Here is a 25,141-nt window from a genome sequence, read left to right on the forward strand (position 1 = left end):
AAGTATATTATTAAGAGCCTAAGAAGAAAAAGCCCAGAACAAACAGCTAAAATTTATAGTGCCTGCCTCAGAAGTTAGATTAAGATGTGGGTAGAAGAAGGACAAGAATTTGACACTTTATATTGTTTTTTAAACAAGCTTTTTAGGATTATTAATAATATTAACTATGAACATGAATTGATTTTTAAAGATCAAGTAAAGTAAAATATCATCTCTTTTTCATCGCAGCATAGATTAAAAGTCAGACTTTAATATGATGAAGACTTTCCAGATCTAACTCACCTTCCCACTTTTGTTTCCTATTATTCCCCCTTTCAAATCTTTACCCACAGCTTCCCTTCTGGAGCCCACTTCCTTCTGCCTTTACAGAACTCACACACTCCCCCAGACTGGAACAGTCTTTCCCATCTCTGCCTAACAGATCTGCCCATCCCTAAGGCCCGAGTCCAACCTCCACCCTGCTGGCAGAGTACAGGCACTAAGCGTCTCATCAGTCAGGACTCCAGTCTCAGCTCCTGCACTTCCTCTTCGGGAGATAGCCAGCCCTCCCAGGTTCGCTGTGGGTGACAGCTAGGTGGGGGCTGCCATCCAGGAACCCACAAACCACCTGGAATTACATATAAACTTCTGTGTGAATATGCCTCTTTCTAGGAAAAATAAAGCTTTCAGATCACCACAGGAGTCTCGGAACAAACGAAGGGTAAGAATCTCTGATTAAGAGGCATTAAAGGGAAAGTTAACAGAACTGAGGGAACAGGGAAAGCAATGTGGGTGGCAAGACTCAGCTGTGTGGGCACTGAGAACACCCAAAGCCTCACTCACAGAGCCTCATCTCCCGCACTCGTCACCACGGGTGGGTTTTGCACTTGGTGCTGCTTGTACCCCTCCCTCCCCTGCACCCCTTTTCTGCATGTTCCTGGCCCCCAGGTCTTTGAGGAGACCTGCCCAGGGGTGAGGTGGGTGGAGCAGCAGATGCCAAGTCTATGGGCTGGATTGTTTGAGAAGACAGGTGGGTGTTATTTGGGGTGGGGGTGGGGTGGGAGCCTGACCTCAGAGCATCGTTGGCTGGGTGACCCACTCTAATTCCACACTCCCCTTCTCCAAGTTCCATCCAGCCCAGCATGCCTTGGATATGAGGCTGGAGGACTAGCTGCCCCACTCCAGGCCCTAAAGTGATAGAGGATCTGCCATCCAAAAACATAGGTAACTAAGGTGCTCCATGCTGGCCCTTCACCCAGCCCCTCAGTGTCTCCCAGAAGGCCTCCCAGTACCTCTCCTCCTTATGGCTCCACTTCCTGCCCAAGAAGGGCCTCATTCTACCAGCCCAGAGCTCTGGCATCACCACCATTCCCTGGTACAGGTCCCGCCACCTGATGGCCATTTTATGCTTGCTCCTCCATCACAGTTGTCACCCTCACCAGTTTTCTAAGGGCACCCTCTCCTACTCCCCCCATTCTCCCCACTCTCACAGACATACTGGGCTGGCTAGAAGGAAGAGTTTATCAAAGGTCTTACCCAGAACTTCACAAGAAAAAAGGCATTGGAAGGTCCCCGTTCAAAGAGCTCCTTGAGACCACCCTTTTTCTCTGGGAACTTGTCATAGATCTGGCGGATATCCACGGCTTCGAGGTAGGGGTCGCTGTAGCTTGGGCTCGACTGGCCAATGTGCACGAACAGGTGCTTATTGTACTATGGAGAGAGTAGTGGTCTGAGGGAGACAGGGAGCAGCAGGGCAGATGGACAGCCACAGCGGGGCCCGCAGCCAGGTAGGGGCACACCCACCGCATGACCCGGAGAAGTCACTTCACCTCTCTTGGCCTCAGTTTCCCCATGGGTAAAATGGAGACAGTAGAAATCTATTTCTTTTGTTCTATCTACTGGGCTTTTGAGTAAGAGTCTGGCTAATGGATTCCTTAGTGAAAAGGTAAGTTTGAACATGTCAGAGTTAAGATGGTCTCAGCATCCAGTCAGCCTGGCCTCTGTAAGTGAGGCTGGTCGCCTAGGACAGAGGACATTGAAGGGGGCAGACTGGTCTCCCACAGGATGTGGAACAGACATGGGCGGCCCCTTGGCTTCCTGGCTGTCCCCCCAGAGCCAGGGAAAGGCTGGAACAGCGTGGGCTGGGAAGGAGTGACTTTGGATAAACCAGGAGGGAGACTGCCCAGGAGAGCTGGGGGAGGAAGCCATGAGGAGGGAAGGAAGGAAGGAGAGGAGGCTGGGGAAGAGCGGGGAAGGGGAGAAAGGGAAGATCAGAAAGGAAGAGGAAACCTAAGCTAAGTCCCAAAGTGGGGCAGGGCAGAGAAGCAGAGCAAGAAAGCCAGGAGCCGGCAGAAAGGAGCCTGAGGAGTTGGTGGTGAGGGGGCTGGCCAGGCTCAGTCAGGGCCTACCGTGTCCGGGTCTTGCTGCTGCTCCAGGAAGGCAGAGAATTCCAACATCCAGAGCTTGGAGCTGGCCACACTGCGGCCCTGCCAAGGGGGTGCCGGGGGTGCTGAGGGTGATGGGGCAGGCCCTGCAGGAGACTCGAACCCTGCACAGTGGGAGAAGTACATGGAACCTGTCCATAGACCCTCAGCCAACCCCTCTGCAAGGACCCCAGGCCTCCTAGGAGAGACCCATGCTGGCTGGGGGGCCTCCCAGCAGGGTGCTGAAGGGGAGTGCAAGGCACAGGCCAGAGTATCCAGGAGAAGCCCCTGGTGAAGCCTGATCCAACTCATCCTCTCAGGCCCCTGCACAGAGCCATACTCAAGGACGTCTGCGCTCTGGAGATGGGCCAGGGGCCTGCTAGTCTGAGAAGGTTTCCAGAGCAGGCACTATTAGATTCTTGCAACTTCTGGTCCAGTCAGGGAGATAACCAGATGAATCAACTATTGCAAGAGGGCACTAGGTCCATGAGAGTGGGACACTTTCTGTTTGGTTCTTCCTACAGGTGTCTCCTCATGCCCAGAACAGGGCCCAGCCCAGAAGAGGCACTAGACACGGGGTAGCTACTGATGAAAAGATCAGTGTGACACAAAATGACAGGCCGTGCATGCACCTAGCACCAAGGAGGAGCTCCTAAGCCACCTCGGGGTGGTCACAAAGGTTGTCCAAAGAGGATGATGCTTGAAAGAAGTCAGGAAGGACACAAAGGAAGTACCAGGTGAAACAGGAAAGGGTGTTCCAAGCAGAGGAAACATGCAGGGCTGTGAACCAGCTTGAGGAGTTTGGGAGCTCAGGTGCAGAGAAGGGCAGGTTGGGGCCAGCAGCAGCAAACCAGGTGGTGGAAGCTACGCTGGGCAGGATGGAGTGTGCCCTGAGAGTCCAGGAAAGTCAGAAAGCTGCTGGGGGAGGTCAACCAGGGCAGTGAAATAGTGAGATGTGCACTTCTGCAAGGTCCTTGTCCTATGTGGGGAGGGGTGGGCAGATTGAGAAGCAAGGCCTTGCACTTCCCCAGTGGAAGGTGAGGTGGCCTGAAGCAAAACTATGCAGGGAGGAGAGCGTAGCATGAGAGGGGCTCCTGGGACAGAACTCTGGATGACCCTGGTTTTCCCATCTGGGAAAGGGTGGGCCCTGAGCCAAGGCAAGGAACCCAAGAGCATATAGAAGAGAAGACAGAGGAGGACCAGGAAGAGGCCAGGCAGAGAGCCATGTTGGACACACTAGCCGGTGCTTAACCCACCTGCCGAACCAGGTGTCCCCTCTGTCCCATCATGGCTTACTGAGGGATCACTGTGTGCCATTCAGATAGAGACAAGCAATGACAATGAGGAGTTTCCAGGGCTGGGCAAACGAAGGTGTGAGGCACCTAATCTGGGTGGGGGCAGGTTAGAGAAACCTTGCCCAGGAAGCCTCCGCCCAGAGGCAGAGTCCGGCGGAGAAAAAGGTTGGAGGAAGCAGGGGCTACCTGGAGAGCTACTGCCCTGCAGTGGGGCTGGATCACATCCTGAAAGCTCCAGGTTGCTGAGGTTGCGAGTCACAGAATGACGAGAGGGGACAAGGTAGAAGGAGCCATGAGGAGGCTACTGAGTTAACCCAGGCATAAGCTCATAGGGCCTGGGTGAAGACAGGGTCAGTGTGGACAGAGGAAGGGTGGACTGGGTTCCATGTGGGACTAAGAGAAAGCTGTACCCAGAGACCTGTGAGGCAGCAGGTCAGCGCAGGCAAAACCCAAGGGGCCGAGGGCCAGAATGAAGGCAGGCAGCCAGTCTCCAAGCCTGAAAATGTGGGTAAGTGCAGGGAGGCCATGCCAGGAGCCCAGGTGCACACGGTACACAAGCAGCAACAAGGGTGGCCGCATGAGGCAGCTGCCTGAACACACTGCCACTGACATTGTCCTTTGAACTGCATGGACAGCCCCATAAACCTTGAGTACAGCTGGGAATGGGACAGTCAAGGCACCCGAAGGGGCTGTGATGTGCATGCTGGGTGCAAGAAATGGGGAGTAGCCACGAGACTGAGATGTATCCCACAGGGCGGCTTCTAAGAGGGGCATGCTTTGGGTGCCTGGGACAGGAGCCATAGAGCTGTAATATGCAAGGCAGCTATGCACTGCTGACCAACCTGGCAGAGGCAGTGGAGGCTGGACAGCGTAGGTTTGTTGAGAGAAAGGTTTCACACTGCAGGAGAGAGGAGAGAGGTGTCAGCTACGGGCAGGCTACGGCCCCACAGCCTCAAGCAAGGTCCAATGCCCACTGTGGGCTTTGGCCTCTTGCTTCCTGCCCTATCAACTCCCTCAAGTTTTGCAGCCAATCCACAGAAGCAGCATGTCTGCTGGGGAAATCCACACCGCTCTCCCTCCATCCCAGGCCAGCCACAAGTCTGAATCCCAGCCTCCTTCCCTTGGGCCTCATGGTCCGGCCCTGCCGACATCCTGGACAGGCTGGGGGGTTGGCAAATGCCACCCCAAGGTGTCAACATCACAGACTCCCAGTGATGCCTGAGAGCAGGAGAGCTGGCTCCCTACAATCAAGGCTATCCCCCAAGGCTGACCCCACCCCCAGAGGTGGGCCCATCCCACCCTTAAGGCCAGGCTCAATTTCATGCTTTTATGGGTTCAAGTTCAGTTCAGGGAGCAACTGGTAGCAGAAACCAGGCCATACTCACTCGTGGGACATTCCGGCTTGGCCTGGCAAAGCTCCTTGCCAAAACTGAGGAGGGAAAAGTGACAGTTAGCACAGCCTGCATGTAACCAAGGCCCCATGTGTGGGGCAGAGCATGGGGGTGCTCCTCTCCAGCTGGTGAATGCTGACAGGCAGCATCCCCAAGCGTGTTTTAGGAGCACTAGTCCCTGGAGAGGCTGTTGATAAGGTGCTCTGGGGAATAACACCCAGGTTTGGCCAGTGCTGCACACTGTGCTCCTCCGGGAGATCCACACGCGTACCAGCCCTCAGGGCTCTGCAGAGTCCTGGAGTCGAGCAACCCACTTACTCCTAAGTGTTCCAAATTTACTTACCTAGAGAAACATTTTTGGGTCCTATCTACTTAACATGCTAATGGACTAGTGCTCTCTGGGACACCTTTGAAAGTGCCACGATAGAGAGGCCCACAGCACTTGGGGCCTGACTCTGCCCTTCCCACACATCTAGGGTGGTAGACTAGGTGTGCCTCCAAGACCCCTTGATCTCCAGAGCCAAGAAAACCCTTTGAGGAGGCAGTTCTGGGAAGGAGGAGCCTTTGAGAACTATTTGGATAGTTTGCCCAACCTGCCATGGCTAAAAAATTAAAAATCCAAACAAGGGTTTATTCCTGGACATCAGTTCTTCACCTGGAAAAAGGGAGGGGCTGAGTCCCTGGGAAGGAGGAGTGGGGACGAGGCTGTGTGGCACAGTTGGCTCAGAGACACATCATGCTGTGCCAAGGCCCAGGCTTCAGCTCCAGGCCCCTGAACTTCAGCTTCCTCATCTGTAAATTGGGTCCACACTGCAAAGTTGATAGTCAGCCAGCTCATGGAGATGGTCCCTTTTCCACCTTGTGAAAGATCTGCTGAGTTACTGCTGAGGAGCCCAAGAAGTTGGTTCCAGTATCAGCTAAGCTATTACTCAGCGTGGCCACTGGTCCTTGTTCCCTTCTTCCCCCTCTCTCCTGGCCAATGCTTATGGCTCTTCTCAAGTGGGAGGAGGGAAGAGAGGACTGGGCTTGCCTCTGGCTCTCGTCTGCCCACTTACCCCTGAGACTGCTGGGCGGCCTGGGCCCCGGGTGAGGGCCATGCTACCGTGGAAGGCCGTGGCGGAGATGATCTGTGCGGATGACATGGCAGCCATGCTCTGCAGGGCCTTGTCCTTGGCTGCCTGGTCCTGAAGGAGACATTGCAAGAGAGGCCTTCAGCAGGGAGTGCTCGTAGGACTGAGACAAGGAGGATCTGGCCTTTGGGTCAGGATGCTGTCCCACTGCCAATGGCCAGAGTGAGGGACCAGCTGGTAAGTCCACGCAGCACTATAAACTTGTTTTGCAACTGATCAGGCACTTGGTTTCCCCATCAGTTTCCTCATCTGTCAAAGGGACACAATAATTGCCCTGCCTTTTTCAGAGCTTGAAGAGAAGATAGAGACTACCAGACTGCATCCGTCATTTTACAAACTGTGGGGACACCTGACAACAGAGGCCTTTTAAGCCTTGCTCATTCCTGCTCAGCACGTGCCTCATGATAGAAGATGCCTAAATACATTTGGGATCCTTCCTTGAATACATAGGAAGGATCATCCCTGGCCATATAGGCTGTTTGGAGATGTGAGACAGTCTCCTGTGGCCTGTCTGCCTCAGCCCTGTCTGGGAGCCTCCCCTGGCACTGTGGGCACCAATGAATTTCCAATCTTTCAAGTGTCAGAATATAAAAACCTGCTGTCTACCTTCCATGGGCTCAAAGTCCTTGAACAACAGGTTCACTCTCACAGGCCCTAAACAAGCGATTAGGAAAGCCATTTTATAATACTGGTAATAGTAATAACAATTTTTTAGACTGGGTGCCCTTAGTTTAGTGGTTAGGGTACTAGCCACATGCACCAGGGCTGGTGGGTTCAAATCCAGCGTGGGCCTGCTAAAACAAACAAACAAACAAACAAAAATAGTCCAGCATTGTGGCAGGCGCCTGTAGTCCCAATTACTCTGGAGGCTGAGGCAAGAGAATCGCTTGAGCCTAAGAGTTGGAGGTTGCTGTGAGCTATGATGGCACAGCACTCTACTAAGGGTGACAAAGTGAAACTCTGTCTCAAAAAAAAACAACAAACACACAATTTTTTATACTTGTACGAGCCAGTGGTTCCCACTGCTCAAAATAAGACAACACATAAAGCAAGTATTACTCATTGTGGGCAACTGTGTTGGGGCTAAATGGCTTGATTACATCAACTCAGGAACTCCAATTAGAAATTCTGTATCATGGCAGGACTTGGAGGCTCACATCTGTAATCCTAGAACTTTGGGAGGCCATGGAGGGAGGATTGCTTGAGGCCAGGTATTTGAGACCAGCCTGAGCAAGAACAAGACCCAATCTCTACAAAAAAAATAGAAAAATCAGCTGGATGTGTGGCTCATACCTGTAGTCTCAGCTACTCAGGAGACTGGGGCAGGAGAATCACTCAAGCCCAGGAGTTTGAAGTTGCAGGGAGCTATGATAAAGCCACTGTACTTAAGCCTGGGTGACAGAGCAGGACTCTATCTCAAAAAAAAAAAATTAAAAATACCCAAACTACATCTTTATGAGTTTTTTTAAATGGTAAAAATAAATGAATTATTATTTGATAATTTATAACAATTAAGGTGGTACACCCAGATCTCCCTTGAGTGATACAGAAGTTGAGAACAATGGAGTTCCTTGCAGCTCACAGGCAAGGATGACTTTACTTGGTCCACATGCCAGCCCAGAGGTGGCTAGCATTGTGGCTGTAAGGCTCAGTAGAGTGCAGGTGGCCCATCCAATGGCTGGCGATGCGTGGCTGTGGACCCAGAACATGGCAGACCTTCCTAATCTACTTAGGGTGGAACGGAATGGCCTTCAGAGGATTCTCAAGAGTGCCACCTCACATGAACCCCTGTGAGGTCAGCAGGACCAGTAGGATCTCTATTTTAAGATGAAGAAACTGAGGCTCAGAGAATCTGGGTGACTAGGGTGCTGATGGTGGTGACAGTGGGCCTTGGGAGCTCAGCCAAGATTAGCACAGAGGGGTCTGTGCAGACCGAGGGGAGGTGGGGAGATATGGTAGGATCTCATAGCACCAGCGTGCACCATAGAGGGCACAGGGGGGCCATTCTGAGAGGTGAGGTCATCCTCAACTTGAACAAAACAGTGAGATCAATGAGGTTTTTCCTTGGTTCTCTCCCCACTGTCCTTCTGGGGCCAAACTTGGGCCTTGGTCCCAGAGGCTAAGCTATTAAGTCTGAGGTGTGCTTCTTCCCAAGGATACTTGTACTTTCCAGGAGGGAAGTTCCAAGCACACCCAGGCCAGCCCCTTACCCCGGCCTCTCCCTCCAGGGGGACAGGAAGGACATGGCAGGCTATACTCCAGCAAGCCTGAAGACCTGTGATTAAGAACTGCATTATGACGCCGGAGAGCTCCATCCGCTTAGTGCCAGCAACTTGCATCCCTTCCCGGATACCCGGACCAAACAAATAACTGAGCTCAGGAAACCATGGGCCTCAGAGGGTAGGGCCAGAGTCAGGAAGTGGGAAGGACGTTACGGGGAGTGACTACAGTGGTCAGGCAACAGGGCCAGGGAGCCACTGAATTTGCCGCTGAAAGGGAACTCAGATAGCACTCTGCCAAGCTGTCACTTTACAGATGAGGAAACCAAATGGAGCTTAAGGAGGTCCAGGGACTTGCCTTAGCACCCCTGGTCCCAAGGGCAGAGCCAGTGCTAGAGCCAAGCTTTGAAACCAAGGATTTCTACCTGACCTCCACTCTGGAGCCTAATTACTTTGGGTCCCAGACCCCTCGCATATGACAAAATCCTCAGACCAATCTCTCCAAGAAGACATGGATATACATGCACATTTGCATATCTGAAGGGGTTCCTGGCTTCCTTTAGTGCCTGTCCAGAAATCCACTGAAGGCTATTCTTGGCCCTCAATCAGAACCTGTGGACAAGGACAGAGGCAATTCCTTGAAGCACACATAGGCCTTACCACCATCCCTCAAGGGATTGCTTACCCTAAACATAACACTGGAAAGTCTATTCTCCATTTTGATCACCCACTGGGGTCCAAGGGACTTGGAGGCAGACTGGAGAGGGAAAAGGAAGAGCACACTGGGCTCCAGAGCCGGGGGTGTTCCAGGGGCACAGGAGCCAGCCTGATAGGGAGGGCTGAACAGCTGAGGCCCAGCCAGCTGTCCTGGGGACAAAGGAGCAAAGTGCCAGGCCACAGCTGTGGGGGTGGGGGACAGCTGGGCTAAGGGCAGGGGATGGAACTGAGTGGGCAGCCGGGTGTGGCTTCCTAGGAGACAGAAAGGTCCATGGATCCCACCCATTTGCTGAGACTCCAGCTTCAGGCCCCATCTAACTATGGGGCCAGATGGGACTTTCAAGGTCACCTGGTCCAGGGACCTTTTAAACTGGTTCTGAAGTGCTCTAAGGTTCAAGTGTCATCAGGTACAAGAGGCTGGATGCTGGCCTGCTCCTTGCCAACCCAACTTTAATGGAACAGCTCCTCTTGATAGCATATTGAGGTGGTATTTTATTTATAATAAAAAGTAAAAATAAAAGGGCTTCCATTGCTTTAAAAAAATACTTATAAACTCCTGGTCTAGCCTAATACCCCAAATGTTAGATCCCCCTATAGGTGGCTGTTGCTCTCACCTTTGAGATGGAGAGCTTACTTATTCCTTTCTTGTGTTCATCAAAGAGGCCCCTCATTCCAGGGTCTGACTCCTGTGGGAGTGGGGCTGTCCTCAGGGGAATCCCAGCAACAGCTGACCCTCCACAGGGCAGTCACCTATCAGTAGAAGGCCTGCAATGTGGGGTGATCCAGGGAGAGGAAGGAATTGCCAGTCCCGGAGAACAGAAAGCAGGAAAGGATTCATCAGCCTCACCCCCACCGTGGTGCTCTCTCTGTCCTGCCACACCTGCAGGCTCTGGCAGATGGCACTAAGAGGCCAGTGTGGCTCCTAAGAGAGACAGTGGCTCAAGGAGGTCCTTCCTCAGGGAAAAGAGTCTGGAGGGCAATGCTGCTGCTCTCAGCCATGTAGCTCCCCAGTGTACAGGGCAAAGCCTGGCACATACACGTATACACACACATAGCTTAAGGTCAAGTGGCCCTCCCTGTGTTCAAAGAGATCATGAGCTCAACCTGACTCTCAACAGTGAGAAGCACAGACTCACATGCTAGCAGCTAGCCCCTGATCCCAAGGAAGAGACATATTCTGCCAGTAGTAGGCCCACAACTTACGGCCCCTCCTACCCCATAGTGTGCCTTACCTTTAGCTTGGCCTGGATCTCGCGGGCTTTGCGGCGAGCCAGTACCTGGATGTGGCTGGAGACCTGCACAGGGGATGGGAGAGAGGGCTCTTGTCTCTGCTTCCCAGATGTCCTACACCCCTAGCTTGGCTCTCCACCCACCTGCCCATATTTGTGGACTGAATGAATGAATGAATGAGTAAATGAAAAGGTTAACCTGTGAGCCCTCAGTCCAGCCTGGTCTTGCTAATCCAGAGTTTGGCAAATATTTCAAAAGTGAATTGCTAATGTCCTGCTGTATGTTTTAGTGTTTGGGAGAAGGCCGAGGAGGGGCTGCCGACTCCCTAAGTGATGGCAGCAGAAATCCCAAGAAAGCCAGACAGCCCATGACACGCCCACCAGAAACAACGCATCCCACATGGTCCTAAGAGGGCCTGGACCCTTTGGAGTGGGCTAGTGCCTGGGCACCTGTCCCTGGGGTGTGGCCTCTCCCCTAGGGCCCACCTGTTTCCTAGTGCGGGTCTTCCCTGTCCGGAGCTTGATGTATCGGGCAATCAGCTCATTCCGACCTGTGGAGACACCAACAGCCCCTCAGCAGGGGGGAAGACAAGAAGCAAGGAAGGGTGCAGGTTCCCTCCCCTCAAGGAGCCCTCTCCTCACTTTCTGTCCACCTTGAGTGGGGATGTCAGCTCAGGATTCTGCAGAGTCCTATCTGCCCTCCTTGGGTCAGAGGATCTCCCAGCAGCAAGGGAAACTAAGGCCTCACTGATGGAATTAAAAACGAACAATGAAGGGGGGGATTCTCCAGGCCCATGGGTGCTGGCCAGTCACAGCTTCGGGGCTTCCAATGCCTCCTACAACACCTGCCATTGTTCCTCTTACCTCTGCTCGCACCTGAGGCTTCCTGCACAAGTGGGGTGTTCCAGGAGACCCTGACCCTTGGCCCTCCCCTGTTGGACTTCCTAGTCTCCAGCCTCTGTAAATACACTAGCCCCTCCAAACATTTCGTCCTGTCAGGGCCAGTGGTGGGCATGGGGGTATAAGTGCCAAGATACTGAGTGTCCCCTGGGAGGAAGCCTGAGCCCCTTCACTCAGTCCAGGAAAACCCAGTCAGCACATCTGAAGTCCCTCAGCTGACCTGTCAGTATATGATGCCGAGCGCTCAGCGTGGGCCCAATGCCATTGTGCTGGAAAGATCCCAGAAACTAAGGAGACTTCCATGGCTGCTAGCGTGATAGAAGAGATTATAAAAAGAGGTGCCCTGTTCTCTAAGAGCTTGCCACGTAGTGGCAAGTGCCCACACAACTGGTCCAGCGTGTGCTAAGGACAGAGATGTGTCCAGAGGACAGTTCAGGCTGGTGACCAAGTGGGCGCTCAGTTGAACTTGACCACTGGATAGGATTAGACCCTATGGAAGAACAGCCACTGGGGAGAGGGACAGTAAGAGGATTTGAATGGGGGGTACTGTCACCTCCAAGTTCCACCTCTGGGGCAACCAGCCTGCCCTGTCCTGCTAAGCTAGAGGGCCAGCACTGGCTGCATGAGGAAGCTGTCCATGCAGAGGGCAAGAGACACGAGTGGGCTGCCTGTCACCTGGTTTGTAACCAGACAGCATGGCCAAGGCCAAGCTGGCCCCCAGCTGGCTTCCCCTCTGCCAAGGCTGAATTAAGAGGCCACCCTCGAGAGGTCCAGTGTGCCAGAAAGACTTGCTGGCCTGGGAGCACTGGCCTGTCTGTGTCAGAAGAAGGAAGAAGGGGAAAGTCAGACTCTGGGGCACTGCCCGTGGGCTGGTCTGCACCTAAAACCCTGAGTGCACAGGTGTCTCTTCTCAACGCTTTCCAGGACACGGTGTTCCATAGGCTCTTTAGGCAGTCCAATGAGTGTTCAACAGTTCTACCGTAAGTCTAGTTGGAGGCATTCACGCTGAATCTCAGGTCTAAGTCATCACCAGTGGGTCACTGAAAAAAGGACCACAGAACTGGGAGTTGGAAAGCCAGGTTCTAGCCCAGCAGCTCCAGGAACAAGCTATCAGACCTTGGCAAGTCCTTGCCTTCTCTTCTTAAATCTAGCTCCTTTAAAATTTTTCCTATCAAATTCTTAGAGCCTCGGGAAACCGACCTGAAGTTTGGCTCAATGAGAACTTTGTGGCTTAATTTCCCTTTCTGTAAAATGAGTGAACTTTAGGCACAAGCAAGCCCAGTTCAGAGACTAGTCTGAGGATAAGGAAAAGGATGAGGAAGGAGGGCAGATTCCCAAGAGCCGGGAAGCTGGTGACAGTGCTGGTGGATACAGTGTTGAGAAGGGTGAGTGGCAGATCTTGGGGTTAGGAGAGCAGGAGAGATGGGGACGACAGCATCTGGGACATAGCAACTCACCTGTGTCTGCCTTTCCCTATTAGACCCTTAACTTCCATTTGAGCCTGCATCTCCAATTGCTGGCACCTATTTACTGAATGATGAATGCAGGAGTTTGCCACAGCTCTACCTTCGAATCATACCCAGAATCCAGACACTTTTCACTGCCTCATCCTCCAGGGTCGAGCTCCCACGCTCTCTGGCCTAGATCGCCACCCTGCCTTCCACACAGAATCCCTACTCCCACTCTGTTCTGAACGCGGCAGCCAGAGTGATCCCATTATACTCAAAAGCCCTCCATGGCCTCCCACATCTCCCTCAGACTACAGTATCAAAGTCCTTACAGTGGCCTGGAAGCCCCTACAGGGTCCACACCCTCCTCAGCTCAATCACTTCCCTGATCTCACCCACCCCCGCCCCAGTCCTCTTACTATTTCTAGAACATGCTGGGCCGACTCCCCACCTCAAGGCCTTTGTGCTTCTTTTTTGTCCTCCAGGAAACACTGTGTCCCAGAAACCCACACTCCCATCATCCTTCCAGTACCACTTTCTTGGAGATGTTGCTCCAACCACCCTACTGAGGCCTAAAATCACCCCCACCACCATCCTAGCACTTCTCACTGCCTTCACCTGTCCCCACAGTCCCTTCCAGCACAATGTGCAATGTACTTAGTTATTTTGAGTACCATCCTTGTCCCCACCCACATCAGAAGGATTTTTTTTTTGGTCTGTTTATTCAATTATTTATATACCCAACACCTAGAAAACTGCCTGTACACTGTAGGTTCTCAATGAGTGTTTTAAGTCATGTGAATGATGAGGAATGAATAGTAAGATGTCTGTTTCAGCCTTCTAAGAAAAGGGGGGGAGTTAAATGAATGCAAATAACCTTTTACTTAAGATACTTCTGAAATGGTCGGGCATGGTGGCTCACACCTAGCACTCTGGGAGACCAAGGCAGGTGGACTGCCTGAGCTCACAGGTTTGAGACCAGCCTGAGCCAGAGTGAGACCTCATCTCTAAAAATAGCCAGGTATTGTGGTGGCATCTCTAGTCCTAGCTACTTGGGAGGCTGAGGCAAGAGAATTGCTGAAGCTCAAGAGTTTGAGGTTGCAGTGAGAGATATGATGCCCCAGCACTCTATCCAGGGCGACAAAGTAAAACTCTATCTCCAAAAAAAAAACAAGATAACTTCTGAATAGTTCAATATAATTTCCAAAGCACTTTCTTATTCTGGTCTCATTGAGTTTTTCTGTACAAATTGAGCAAATCCAGAATTTTGTGGAGCCTAAAGCAGGAGGCTCTGAGAAAAAGAATATTTAAAAATATAAAATTAGGTTACAAACTTCTGGGGTATTGAGTATGTTCACTGTCTTGATGATGGTGACAGCTTCATAGGTGTGCCCACCTGTCAACTTATCTAACTGTCTACTTTTAAGCCTGTATAGTTTGTCAGTCATACTCCAATAAAGCTGCTGTAAAAGCTAAATTTAGGGACTTGAAAGGGGCCCTGCCTGTGTGGGGAGGTCCTAAGCGTAGGCAGCATTAGCTTCACAGTAAATCTACCTCCTCCCTACAACAGGCAGGTGATTATAACTATCTGCCAGATAATGACACCCAGACCACTGGCAGGAGATCTAGGACCAACTGCTCAGGTTTAAGTTTTGGCTGAGGTACTCACACCTGGGCCGATGCCTGGCCCAGAGAGGATGCTCAGTTAAGAGAAACTCCTCCCAGTGACCGGACAGGCCCCCTAAGGCAGCACTAGTTCCTCTGCAGAATGGTAAGCAGCCCTCCCACTGGCTGACACCTTTACTCCAAACATCCCGAAGGACACAGCCTCCTGTGCCAGGAGCCCCAGCCCAGCCCCACAACTACCTTTGCCCTCTGCTGCTAGGAAGAGCCATCTCAGCTCCAGGTGAGAGGCCAGGAGTGGGAACAGGCAGGAGCCAACCATGGGGTGCAAGGCTAGCTCAACCACCTCTGCAGTTTCTTTTTTCCTCTCTCTCTTTTTTTGGTAAACAAAGGGTCTGGCTGTGTTGCCCAGGCTGGTGTCAAACTCTGAGGTTCAAATGATCGTCCTACCTCAGTCTCCCAAGTAGAGGGAGGCCACTAGGCCAGTGTTTTTCCACCTTTTTTATCTCATGGCACATTGGAACCTATAGTTAAACTTCTGTGACACACTTAAATTGAGAAGGGCGGCTGGGTGGTGGGAGGGTGACCGGAAAGATCACCTGTATATCTGTCTAACAAGGGTACAAGTGAACTTTTCTAGAACTAGAATATAAATGTTTTGACACAATGACTACGCAAATGACATGAAATTTATGTGAACCAGCTTGATGAAAGTATTTCAAAATGTATGTGAAAACACTACACTGTACCCCATGTTTGCATTAATGTATACAGCTATCATTTAATAAAAAAAAAAAAAGAAACTGCACAGTTTCAACCTCCTCTTGTTTACTAATAAAGGCAGCATTTTTATGCAATCAAAAAAAAAAAAGAAATAAAAACACTGACAAAAAGACTATGCTTACTGTGCTTTAAACTTCTTTCAAAAATAATTTAATTAATGATCTTTAAAACTCTTCATGGAACACCTACGATCATCTCATGGCACACCAGCTGAAAATCACAGCTCTAGGTGCATGCTACCACACCCAGCTAATTTTCTTTTTCATTTAATTTTTATTTATTTATTTATTTTTTATTATTATTATTTTTTGGCCAGGGCTGGGTTTGAACCCGCCACCTCCGGCATATGGGGCCGACACATTAACCTTTTGAGCCATAGGCGCCACCCTAATTTTTATTTTTTTAATTTTTTACAGATCAGACCTCACTATATTGCCCAGGCTGGTCTTAAACTCCTGGGCTCAAGCAATCCTCCTGCCTCAGCCTCCCAAAGTGCTGGGATTACTGGCTTGAGCCACTGTACCAGCCTCTTCTTTTTTTTACTATAATATACAGGTTGAGTATTCCTTATCTGCAATGCTTGGGACTACAGTGTTTCAGATTTGGGGATACTTGCATTACATACTTACTGGCTGAGGATCACCAATCTAAATGTCTGAAATCCAAAATGCTCCAATGAGCATTTTGAATGTCACGTCAGTTCTTAAAAAGTTTGGGTGAACCAGATGGCGATCTGTAGAAGACTGAAACTGGACCTCTACCTTTCACCATTAACAAAAATTGATTCTCACTGGATAAAAGATTTAAACTTAAGACATGAAACTATAAAAATACTAGAAGAAAGTGCAGGAAAAACACTCGAAGAAATTGGCCTGGGAGAATATTTTATGAGGAAGACCCCCCCCCCAGGCAATTGAAGCAACACCAAAAATACATCACTGGGATCTGATCAAACTAAAAAGCTTTTGCACAGCCAACAGCACAGTAAGTAAAAAGAACAGACAGCCTTCAGAATGGGAGAAGATTTTTGCAGGTTGTGCTTCTGACAAAGGTCTGATAACCAGAATCCAGAGAACTCAAACTAATCAATAAGGAAAGAATAAATAACCCTATTTCTATCTGGGCAAGAGACTTGAACAGAAACTTCTCTGATGAAGATAGGAGCATGGCTTACAAACACATGAAAAAATGCTCATCATCCTTAATCATCAGAGAAATGCAAATCAAAACCACTTTGAGATATCATCTAATTCCAGTAAGATTAGCCCACATCACAAAATCCCAAAACTACAAATGTTGACATGGATGCGGAGAGAAGGGAACGCTTCTACACTGCTGGTGGGAATGCAAGCTAATATGGCCTTTTCGGAAAGTAGATTGGAAAACACTCAAGGAACTATAAACAGACCTACCATTCGATCCTGCAATTCCTCTACTAGGTATAAACCCAGATGATCAAAAATTATTTTACAACAAAGACATTTGCCAGAATGTTTATTGCAGCCCAATTCATTTTTTTTTTTTTTGAGACAGAGCCTCAAGCTGTCCCCCTGGGTAGAGTGCCATGGCATTACAGCTCACAGCAACCTCCAACTCCTGGGCTCCCGGGAACCGAGGCGCCCGCCACAACGCCTGGCTATTTTTTGGTTGCAGCCGTCATTGTTGTTTGGCGGGTCCGGGCTGGGGATTCGAACCCGCCACCTTAGGTGTACGTGGCTGGCGCCTTAGCCGGTTGAGCTATAGGCGCCGAGCCAGCAGCCCAATTCATAATAGCCAAGACATGAAAACAGCCAAGTGCCCGTTGACCCATGAATGGATTAACAAATTGTTGTACATGTACACCATGGAATACTATGGAGTCATAAAAAAGGATGGAGACTTCACATCTTTTATGTTCACCCGGATGGAGCTGGAACATATTCTTCTTAGTAAAGTATCTCAAGAATGGAAAAAAAGAATCCAACTCAATACTACTATGAAATCAATATATAACCACCTACACACGCATACCAATGGCAAAACATAACTATGGTCCAGAAAGTAGAAGGGAAGAGAAGAGAGAGAGGAGGGTAGGTGGGATATGGGAGGAGGGAGGGTATTTGAGGGGGCCTCACCTGATGTGCATGATGCAATGGTACATTTCAAAACTATTAAGAAATGAGTATAATTGTCATGGATGTGTTACTTAGTTCAATGTAAACATTTCATATTGTATGTTGAAGCAGTACCCTGAACCCCATAAATGCATCAATCTAGAAAGTTATGATTTAATAAAAAATAAAAAATAAAGTTTTGGATTTTGGAGCATTTCAGATTTTTGAACTAGGGGTGTTCAGCCTGTACTGATGGGGTACAAGGTGGCATTACAATAAATACAGACAATGTGGAATGATTACATCCAGTTGATGAACAATAAATACAGACAATGTGGAATGATTACATCCAGTTGATGAACACACCTATCTCTTCAGCTATTTATCATTTTTCATAGTGAGAATGTAGGAAATTTACTCCCTTAGTACTTTAAAAATATATAATATCTTATTCTAGAGTCACAAAATAGGTCTCAAAAAACTCAGTCCTCCAGGCTGCCTGGAACTTTGTACCCTCTGACCTATTCCCCACACCCTCAATCCCCAGCCCCTGGTAGCCACCATTCTGCTCTCTCCTGTGAGTCTGATTATTTTAGAGTCCACCTATAAGAGAGATCAGGTGGCATTTGTCTTCCTGTGCCTGGCATATTTCACTTGGCATAATTTCCTCTAGGTCTGTATTTTTTCAAGCTGTGTTTCTTTTTTTTTTTTTCTTTTGTTGCAGTTTTTGGCTGGGGCTGGGTTTGAACCCGCCACCTCCAGCATATGGGGCTGGCGTCCTTCTCCTTGAGCCCCAGGCACCACCCTTAAGCTGTGTTTCTTTCCCCCATGTCTCTGGAGCCTCAGCCTCCTGCCCCTTGCTGCTGGCTCACCTCAGCCCGGCCTTGTGCTGCTTGTTGAGAATGCTCCCTCTCCCCCTCCCCTCAGTGATGTGCTGGGTTTCTGTGGGTGTGCTGCACCAGGGGACCAAGCAGCTTCCTTCCTGCCACTGGGGTCCTCCAGAGGTCACTCCATCCATCCTACTGCCCTGCCTCTGGACCAGCTGGCATCTAATCCAGGCTTTACACATACAGAGGGAACTGCTATCATCTTTTACCCTTGTGATAATATTTACAACAATGAACACTTAACTGGGGTCAGCTACTGTACACCTTATTTGTACAAGTATCTGTGCATATACACCATTATTTGCATTCGCCTTTTCAATCCTCACAACAGCTCTATGAGGCTAGTACTATTAGCCATGCTACAGACAGAGAAACCAAGGTACAGAGAGGTTTAGAAACTTGTTCAGGGCCAGCAAGCACTGGAGATTTAAATCCATGCAGTCTGGCTCCAGAGCCCAACTCTTTTTTTTTTTTTTTTTTTGAGACAGGAGCCTCAAGCTGTCCCCCTGGGTAGAGTGCCATGGCATCTCAGCTCACAGCAACCTCCCACTCCTGGGCTCAAGCGAGTCTCCTGCCTCAGCCTCCCAAGTAGCTGGGACTACAGGCGCCCACCACAACGCCCGGCTATTTTTTGGTTGCAGCCGTCATTGTTGTTTGACAGGCCCAGGCTGTATTCGAACCCGCCACCTTGGGTGTACATGGCTGGTGCCTTAGCCACTTGAGCCACAGGCGCCAAGCCCAGAGCCCAACTCTTAACTACTGCCACACAGTATTATGTCTATTGAACATGGGATCGGAGGCCACCTCTCTTAGAAGCAGGGGCTGGATTGAATGCTCCCAGAAGTCCTGTCTACCCTGAGGAAGAAAAAGAATGAAGCCCAGAAAGAGAAAAGATGATTCATTCCTAAGCACACAGCTTGTCAGCATCCTGGGCACCATGAGAATGTGTTTCCTAAGGCTGTGCATGGTGCTTCTTGGCTCTTACACAGGGGCTGCTCTTCCCACAGTGCTCTCCCCTGGCTGTGATGTGGGTGTTTTCTGCATGGAACCATTATGACCCTCTCTGCAGACTGACCCCCCCATTCCCTGTGTCTCTGGATGAAATAAGTCCTCAGGGATGTCTGACGACCTCTCCCCCTGACCAAGGTACTAAAGGAAGAACCGACTATTTGGACCTAAGCAACTGCCTGCCACTTTCCACTCTCTCATGGGGTGTGTTACCCAGAGCTCGGGGAAGCCACTGTGGCCTGGGTGATGTAGATACCACGAGTGTAGGCTCAGAGGCAGAGCACTACAGTGAAGGCCAGCAAAGAAGAACCACTAAGAAACTTGTAGACCATCCAGGTGAGGTGGGGGAAGGTGGGGGACCTGTGTCCTTGTCTCAGCCCCACCACTAGCTGTATACCTACCTACAGGCCTTTCTCCCTCTGGTGCCTCAGATCACAGGCTGGGGAAGGAGGTGGCCAGTCCAGCAGCTGGGCATTGCAATGTGGCAGGTGGCCTTGGCCAACCCCAGAACAGGCCTGGGTGGGGCTGGGAAGGATGCCCCTGCCAGCCAGGGGGCCCATCTGTCAGAGGGTATGTGTCTAACCACCCCCAGCTCACAAAGCTCACATCTACAGTCACACCCCACTGGGGGTGTGAGTGGGGGACTGTTGGTGGAGATGATAGAGACAGGGAAGCCTTGGTCTAAACAGAGGCTGAAGGTAGAGCACTCTCCCACATAGGGTCCACACAGACTCTCCACCACTTTCTCCTAACCCTACACTCAGCCTTATACACCCCCTAGCAGACATCCCAGCACACACACATGACCACTAAAGTTGCTACCCCATCTGCACAACCCTGTCTGTACTGGTGGCCAATTCCCCTTTACACACCAGCCCCACCCAGGCCGTAAACACATGAAATGGCATAAAGAAAGAACTTGGCACTTAGCAGAGGGCCAGTAAAGCCAGCTATCACTATTAGTAAGTTAATAAAGTCCTTCTATAATGAATGTCATTAGTTTTCAAAATTAAAAAGGGCTAAGAGTCTGAGGGCATGAGCATCTCCACCTGAGAAGGGACCGAAGTGCATGTGGAGACCCTCAGTGGGGGTCTGGAGGCCTGGTGGGAGTGGGCAGCTCCATGCTGCAGCCCTGCAGGCTGGGCCCATCCTCCATGTCCTGTTCTAAACCCCAGTGGCCTGTGGGGGCTTCTCTATTCAGGGATCAAATGAAGCCATAAACACCTGGGCCAGAGGAGGCTATTTGTGGAGAAGGAACTTCTGACTGAAGTCCCAGAATGCGGCAATTGGGCCTGACATCCGAGCTGTTACCACCATTGTCCCTGGAGGGCTCTGAGGCTTCTGGTGAAAGCCTAGCCAGGCTTCAAGGCTGTGGCCCCAAGAAGCCCCAAGAAGCTTGCTCTGATCCCCACCCAAGTGGGTGTGTCTGTTCCCGCCTGGACACCTCAAATGGGTCTGCGCCTGTGCTGTGCCTTTCTCGTGGTCTCTGTCATGCTCCCTCACTAAGCTGGGAGCTCCCTGAGGACAGTTCCATGCCCTGTGCTATGTACTTGGCACCTACTGTGATCTTATCCCCACAGCAACACTGGAAGGCAGTGTCTTATTCCAGTAAGCTCATGGAAAAGATGCTCAACATCACCACTCATTAAAAAACGCAAATTGAAAACCTGATATCACCTCTCGCCCACTAGCATGGCTATAATCAAAAAAATGGAAAACAACAAGTGTTGGTGAGGATGTGGAGAAATTAGGTCCCTTGTGCTCTGCTGATAGGAATGTAAGGTGATGTAGCCACAATGGAAAATGCTTTGGTGGTTCCTCAAATAGTTGAACATAAAATTACCATATGAGTGAGCAATTCCAATCCTAGTTATACACCCCAGAGAACTGAGAGCAGGGACTCAAACAGATACCTGTATGCCAATGTTCACAGCAGTATCAGTCACGATGGTCAAAAGGTAGAAACCATCCAAATGTCTATCCACGGAGGGATAAACACAACGTGGCACAGACATACAATGGAATATTACTCAGCCTTAAAAAGGCACAAGATTCTGACACAAGCTACAACCTGGAAGGACAATATAGAAAGTGAAATAACACAGAAGGACAAATACTATATAATTCCACTTTTACGGAGTGCCTAAAATCGGTAAACTCACGGAGACAGAAAATAGAAACCGAGGTTATTAGGGGCTGGGGCGAGAGGGGAATGGGGAGTTATTATTTAGTGGGTACAGTTTCTATTTGGAGTAATGAAAAAGATCTGGAGATGGACAGTGGGCTAACAGTAGCATAGTGTAAAGGTACTCAATGTGACTGACTGTACACACAAAATGGTTTCAACGGTTATCTTCCCAGAATAAAATAAATAACATCAGAATAGTCCCCCCAAAAGCTATCAGTAGTATCATGCCCATTTTACAAATAAGGGAAGTAAGTCTCAGAGAGGTTAAATACCTTGCCCAAGGCCTGGTGTGGTGGCTCACACCTGTAATCCCAGCACTTGGAAGGCCGAGGCAGGTGGACTACCTGAGCTCACAGGTTTGAGGCCAACCTGAGCCAGAGTAGGACCTCATCTCTAAAAATAGCCAGGCGTTGTGAGGGGCACTTGTAGTCCCAGCTACTTGGGAGGCTAAGGCAAGACAATTGCTTATATCCAGGAGTTTGAGGTTACTGTGAGCTATGACGCCATGACACTCTACTAAGGGTGACAAAGTGAGACTGTCTCAAAAAAAAAAACCTTGCCCAAGGGCACACCAGCTTTCAGGAGCAAAGATTAGATGTGAACTTGAACCTAAGCTCACTCATATCATGTCTTCAGAAGCCTGAGGTCAGGGTTGTGGGCCATAAGGAAGAGCATAAAAGGAGCTAGAAACCCAGACAGTGACAAAGTAAGGGGCAGCAGAGACTTGGAGGAAGAGGTCCTGGTGAGGGGGCAGGGCGGGAGCGCATCTGCCCCATTCCCTTAGCGCGCAAGACCTTAGCCTGATTCTGCCACTTATTAGCCACGTGATTCACCCACAAAATGAGGGGGGTCCCCTCACCTCTAACAGTCTGTCACCTCTGAGATATTCCTCTGGGGCCCCTCAAAACCACCTTGCAAGGTCCTGCCTCCAGGCCATCACTCACACTCTCTCTCACGCCCCCTTGCCTAGGGCACTGCTACAGTCTGGATATTTGTCCTTGCATGTTGAAATGTAATCCCCAATGTGGAAGCATTGAGAGGTGGAGCCTTCAAAAGGCAACTGGGCCACAGGGGTCTGCCCTCATGAACAGATTAATCTATTCATGGATTAATGGGTTAATAGATTATCATAAGAATGGGACTGGCTTTCTAAGAAGAGAAAGAGACCTGAGCCAGCCCCCTCACCATATGCCAGCTTGGGTCTCTGCAGAGTCCCCATCAGATGCAAGGTCCTCAACAGATGCAGCCCCTTAACCTTGGACCTCTCAGACTCTGTAACAGTAAGAAATAAATTCCTCTCCTTTGCCAATTACCCAGTTTCAGGTATTCAGTTGTAAGCAACAGAAAACAGACAAGCACCCACACCCTTCTACTCAGCTCAGTTCTACTTCCTTCAGGAAAACTTTCGAGATAACCTAGCCCTCAGGTTTTACTGCTATAGACAACATCAGTGCCTGCCTGGGTAGTTAACCTTCCAAAGGTGCTTCTCCTGCTCTTCCAGTAGGCCATGAAGTTACAGAAAGGAGACTGGCCTGGCCCCTGGTGGGTGGGCACTTAATGAGAACTGAGTGGGTCTCCACAGGATGGCACTCCTGGGAGCCTGGGGGAAAAAACCAGAGAGAGAGGGAAAGAGAAGAGACCAGAAAGATTTGGGAAGTTCAAGAACAACCTTCAGGAAGTTGAGCGGGTGGGGCATGGGGCAGGTGAAGGGTAGAAAGGAGGGAATGCAGAGCCCGGCTCAGAGCCAGCTCAGGCCTACAGAGAGCAGGAGGGAGAAGCCAGACCACGCAGGCCCAGCACTGAGCTGGCAGGAGCAGGGAAGGCAGAGTGTGCCCTCACCTCCCACCACTTGTACACAGGGGCCAGCAGCAAGCTTGGCCAAAGGAGGTCACAGTGGCTGGTGTTGGCAATGCCAGGGTGAGGGTGACAGTGACAGGGCAAAAATGAAAGCAGCCGTGAGCAGAAGGCTAGCACCCTAGGCTCAGGAGCTGGCCCTGGAGGGGTGAGAGGTGCTCAAAAGGAGGGCCAGGGCCAACAAAAGTGGGAGACTCAGCTCAGAAATAGCAGGTGTTAATCTGCCGTGTTGCTCTGCGTGTCATCTGCATGTCTAGCTGGCCCTGGTCAGCCTGTTCTACTCTGGAAGTGCTGTGGCCTAGGCTGGGAACAGGCCTAATCCCTGTCCTCAAAGAGCAAAGGCCAGGTCCCCAGGTCTAGAAGCTTCTCAGCGTAGTGTCCCACCTGCTTGTTCTCAGCCCCACTCTGTGCCCCACTAACTGGTCCACTTGACTGGTGGCCTCTTGTAGCAAAGTGGGAGGAGAGTAAACACCAGGGCTCTTGGGGATGCTGGGAGTCAGCTGGAGGCTTAGGACGGGGCAGGAGTACACAGAGGATGGGCAGACTCCGGAGGGAAGACGAGAAGACAGGAGGAGGGCAGCAGACTCTCAGGTCTGAGTCAGCTCAGCAGCTTGTCCCTCCTGCTTCCCCAAGAGCCCATCCCACACACTGGAGTGAGCTCAGAGCTATCTATACCTCCCAGCTAGACGGGTCAGCTTTGCAGAGCTCTCCATCAACTCCCTGCATGGTCCTGCCTTGGCTCAGCCCCTGTGACTGGTAAGAAGAGACGAGGTGAGCCGTGTCTGGATCCTAGCAGGACCCATGGGGCTCACGCAGGACAGGTGCTGTGGGGGATGGGGGGGATCAGACACTGAGCCACAGTCTCCAGTGTCCCTGCCCAGAGCCTGACCCACCTGGAGCCAAGGCTAGGCAGAAGCAGGAAGGCAAGGCCACCCGGCTGATGGTGGAGCTCCATGCCCAGGTTGGTCTGAGCCCTGCTCTCTCCTTCCTACTTGAGGCACTCTTGGCTTCTCTGAGCTTCCATTTTTGCAACTGCAAGCAGACATTATAATCCCCCACTCTTTGAAGGGATCTTTAAAAGGATGGAAGAAACAATGGGCATCTAAGAGCACAGGGAGCTCTGGAGTGTCACAGAGCAAAGAGGAGGCTCCTGGCCCCTGCCTCCTCCTTCTTCCTTGTCCCTCCTATGTGAGCCCCACCCTCCACTCCTCCCTATCTCTCAGCAAGGGAAGAACAGGAACACCCCAGGATGCAAACGCAGCCTGGAAAGACTGCCAAACACCATCTCACCCTGCTTTCCCACTCAGTGGCTTCCCTCCTGCCAAAGAGAATCCCAACCTGAGATCTACAGCCTGGCATTCTACAAGCCCACCTGGTCACAATGATCTGGTGACTGCAGATAAGGTCTCTTAAGCCTTTATCCTCACATATGAAGTGGGATACACATACCTACCTACCTATCTGTATGGGCCAGGCATGGTAGCTCATGCCTATAATCCCAGCACTCTGGGAGGCCGAGTCAGGTAGATCACCCGAGCTCGAGAGTTAAAGACCAACCTAAGCAAGAATGAGACCCCATCTCTATTAAATATAGAAAAACTAGGCAAAGCGCCCAGAGCTCAGTGAGTAGGGTGCCAGCCACATACAACAAGGCTGGTGGGTTTGAAGCCAGCCCAGGCCAGTTAAACAACAATGACAACTGCAACAACAACAAAAAATAGCCGGGCACTGTGGTGGGTACCTGTAGTCCCAGCTACTCAGGAAACTGAATCAAGAGAATAGTAAATAGCATAGTAAAACTCTGTCTCAAAAAAGAAAGAAAAATAGAAAAACTAGCTGGGCATTGTGGCAGGCTCCTGTAGTCCCAGCTACCTGGGAGGCTGAAGCAGGAGGACTCTCAATCGCTTGAGCTCAAGAGTTTGAGGTTGCTATAAGCTACGATGACGCATGGCACTCTACCAAGAGTGACAAAGT

At 50.5% G+C, this 25,141-nt stretch overlaps 1 protein-coding gene across 1 annotated transcript in view; it reads right to left on the reverse strand.

The window, feature by feature from the left end:
- TEAD4 (TEA domain transcription factor 4) overlaps positions 1–25,141 on the reverse strand; it is a 44,947-nt gene that overhangs the window by 15,896 nt on the left and 3,910 nt on the right. Inside the window, exons 2-8 of the mRNA XM_023517121.1 lie at positions 10,870–10,934; positions 10,387–10,449; positions 6,144–6,272; positions 5,083–5,126; positions 4,540–4,595; positions 2,388–2,527; positions 1,516–1,689 (exon numbers count right to left, since the gene is read on the reverse strand). Of these exons, the coding sequence (XP_023372889.1) occupies positions 1,516–1,689; positions 2,388–2,527; positions 4,540–4,595; positions 5,083–5,126; positions 6,144–6,272; positions 10,387–10,449; positions 10,870–10,934 (671 nt within the window). The remainder of the gene's footprint in view (positions 1–1,515; positions 1,690–2,387; positions 2,528–4,539; positions 4,596–5,082; positions 5,127–6,143; positions 6,273–10,386; positions 10,450–10,869; positions 10,935–25,141) is intronic.

The sequence above is a fragment of the Otolemur garnettii genome, unplaced genomic scaffold (assembly GCF_000181295.1).
Source record: "Otolemur garnettii isolate 467f Iridium unplaced genomic scaffold, OtoGar3 scaffold00104, whole genome shotgun sequence".
Classification (NCBI taxonomy): domain Eukaryota; kingdom Metazoa; phylum Chordata; class Mammalia; order Primates; family Galagidae; genus Otolemur; species Otolemur garnettii.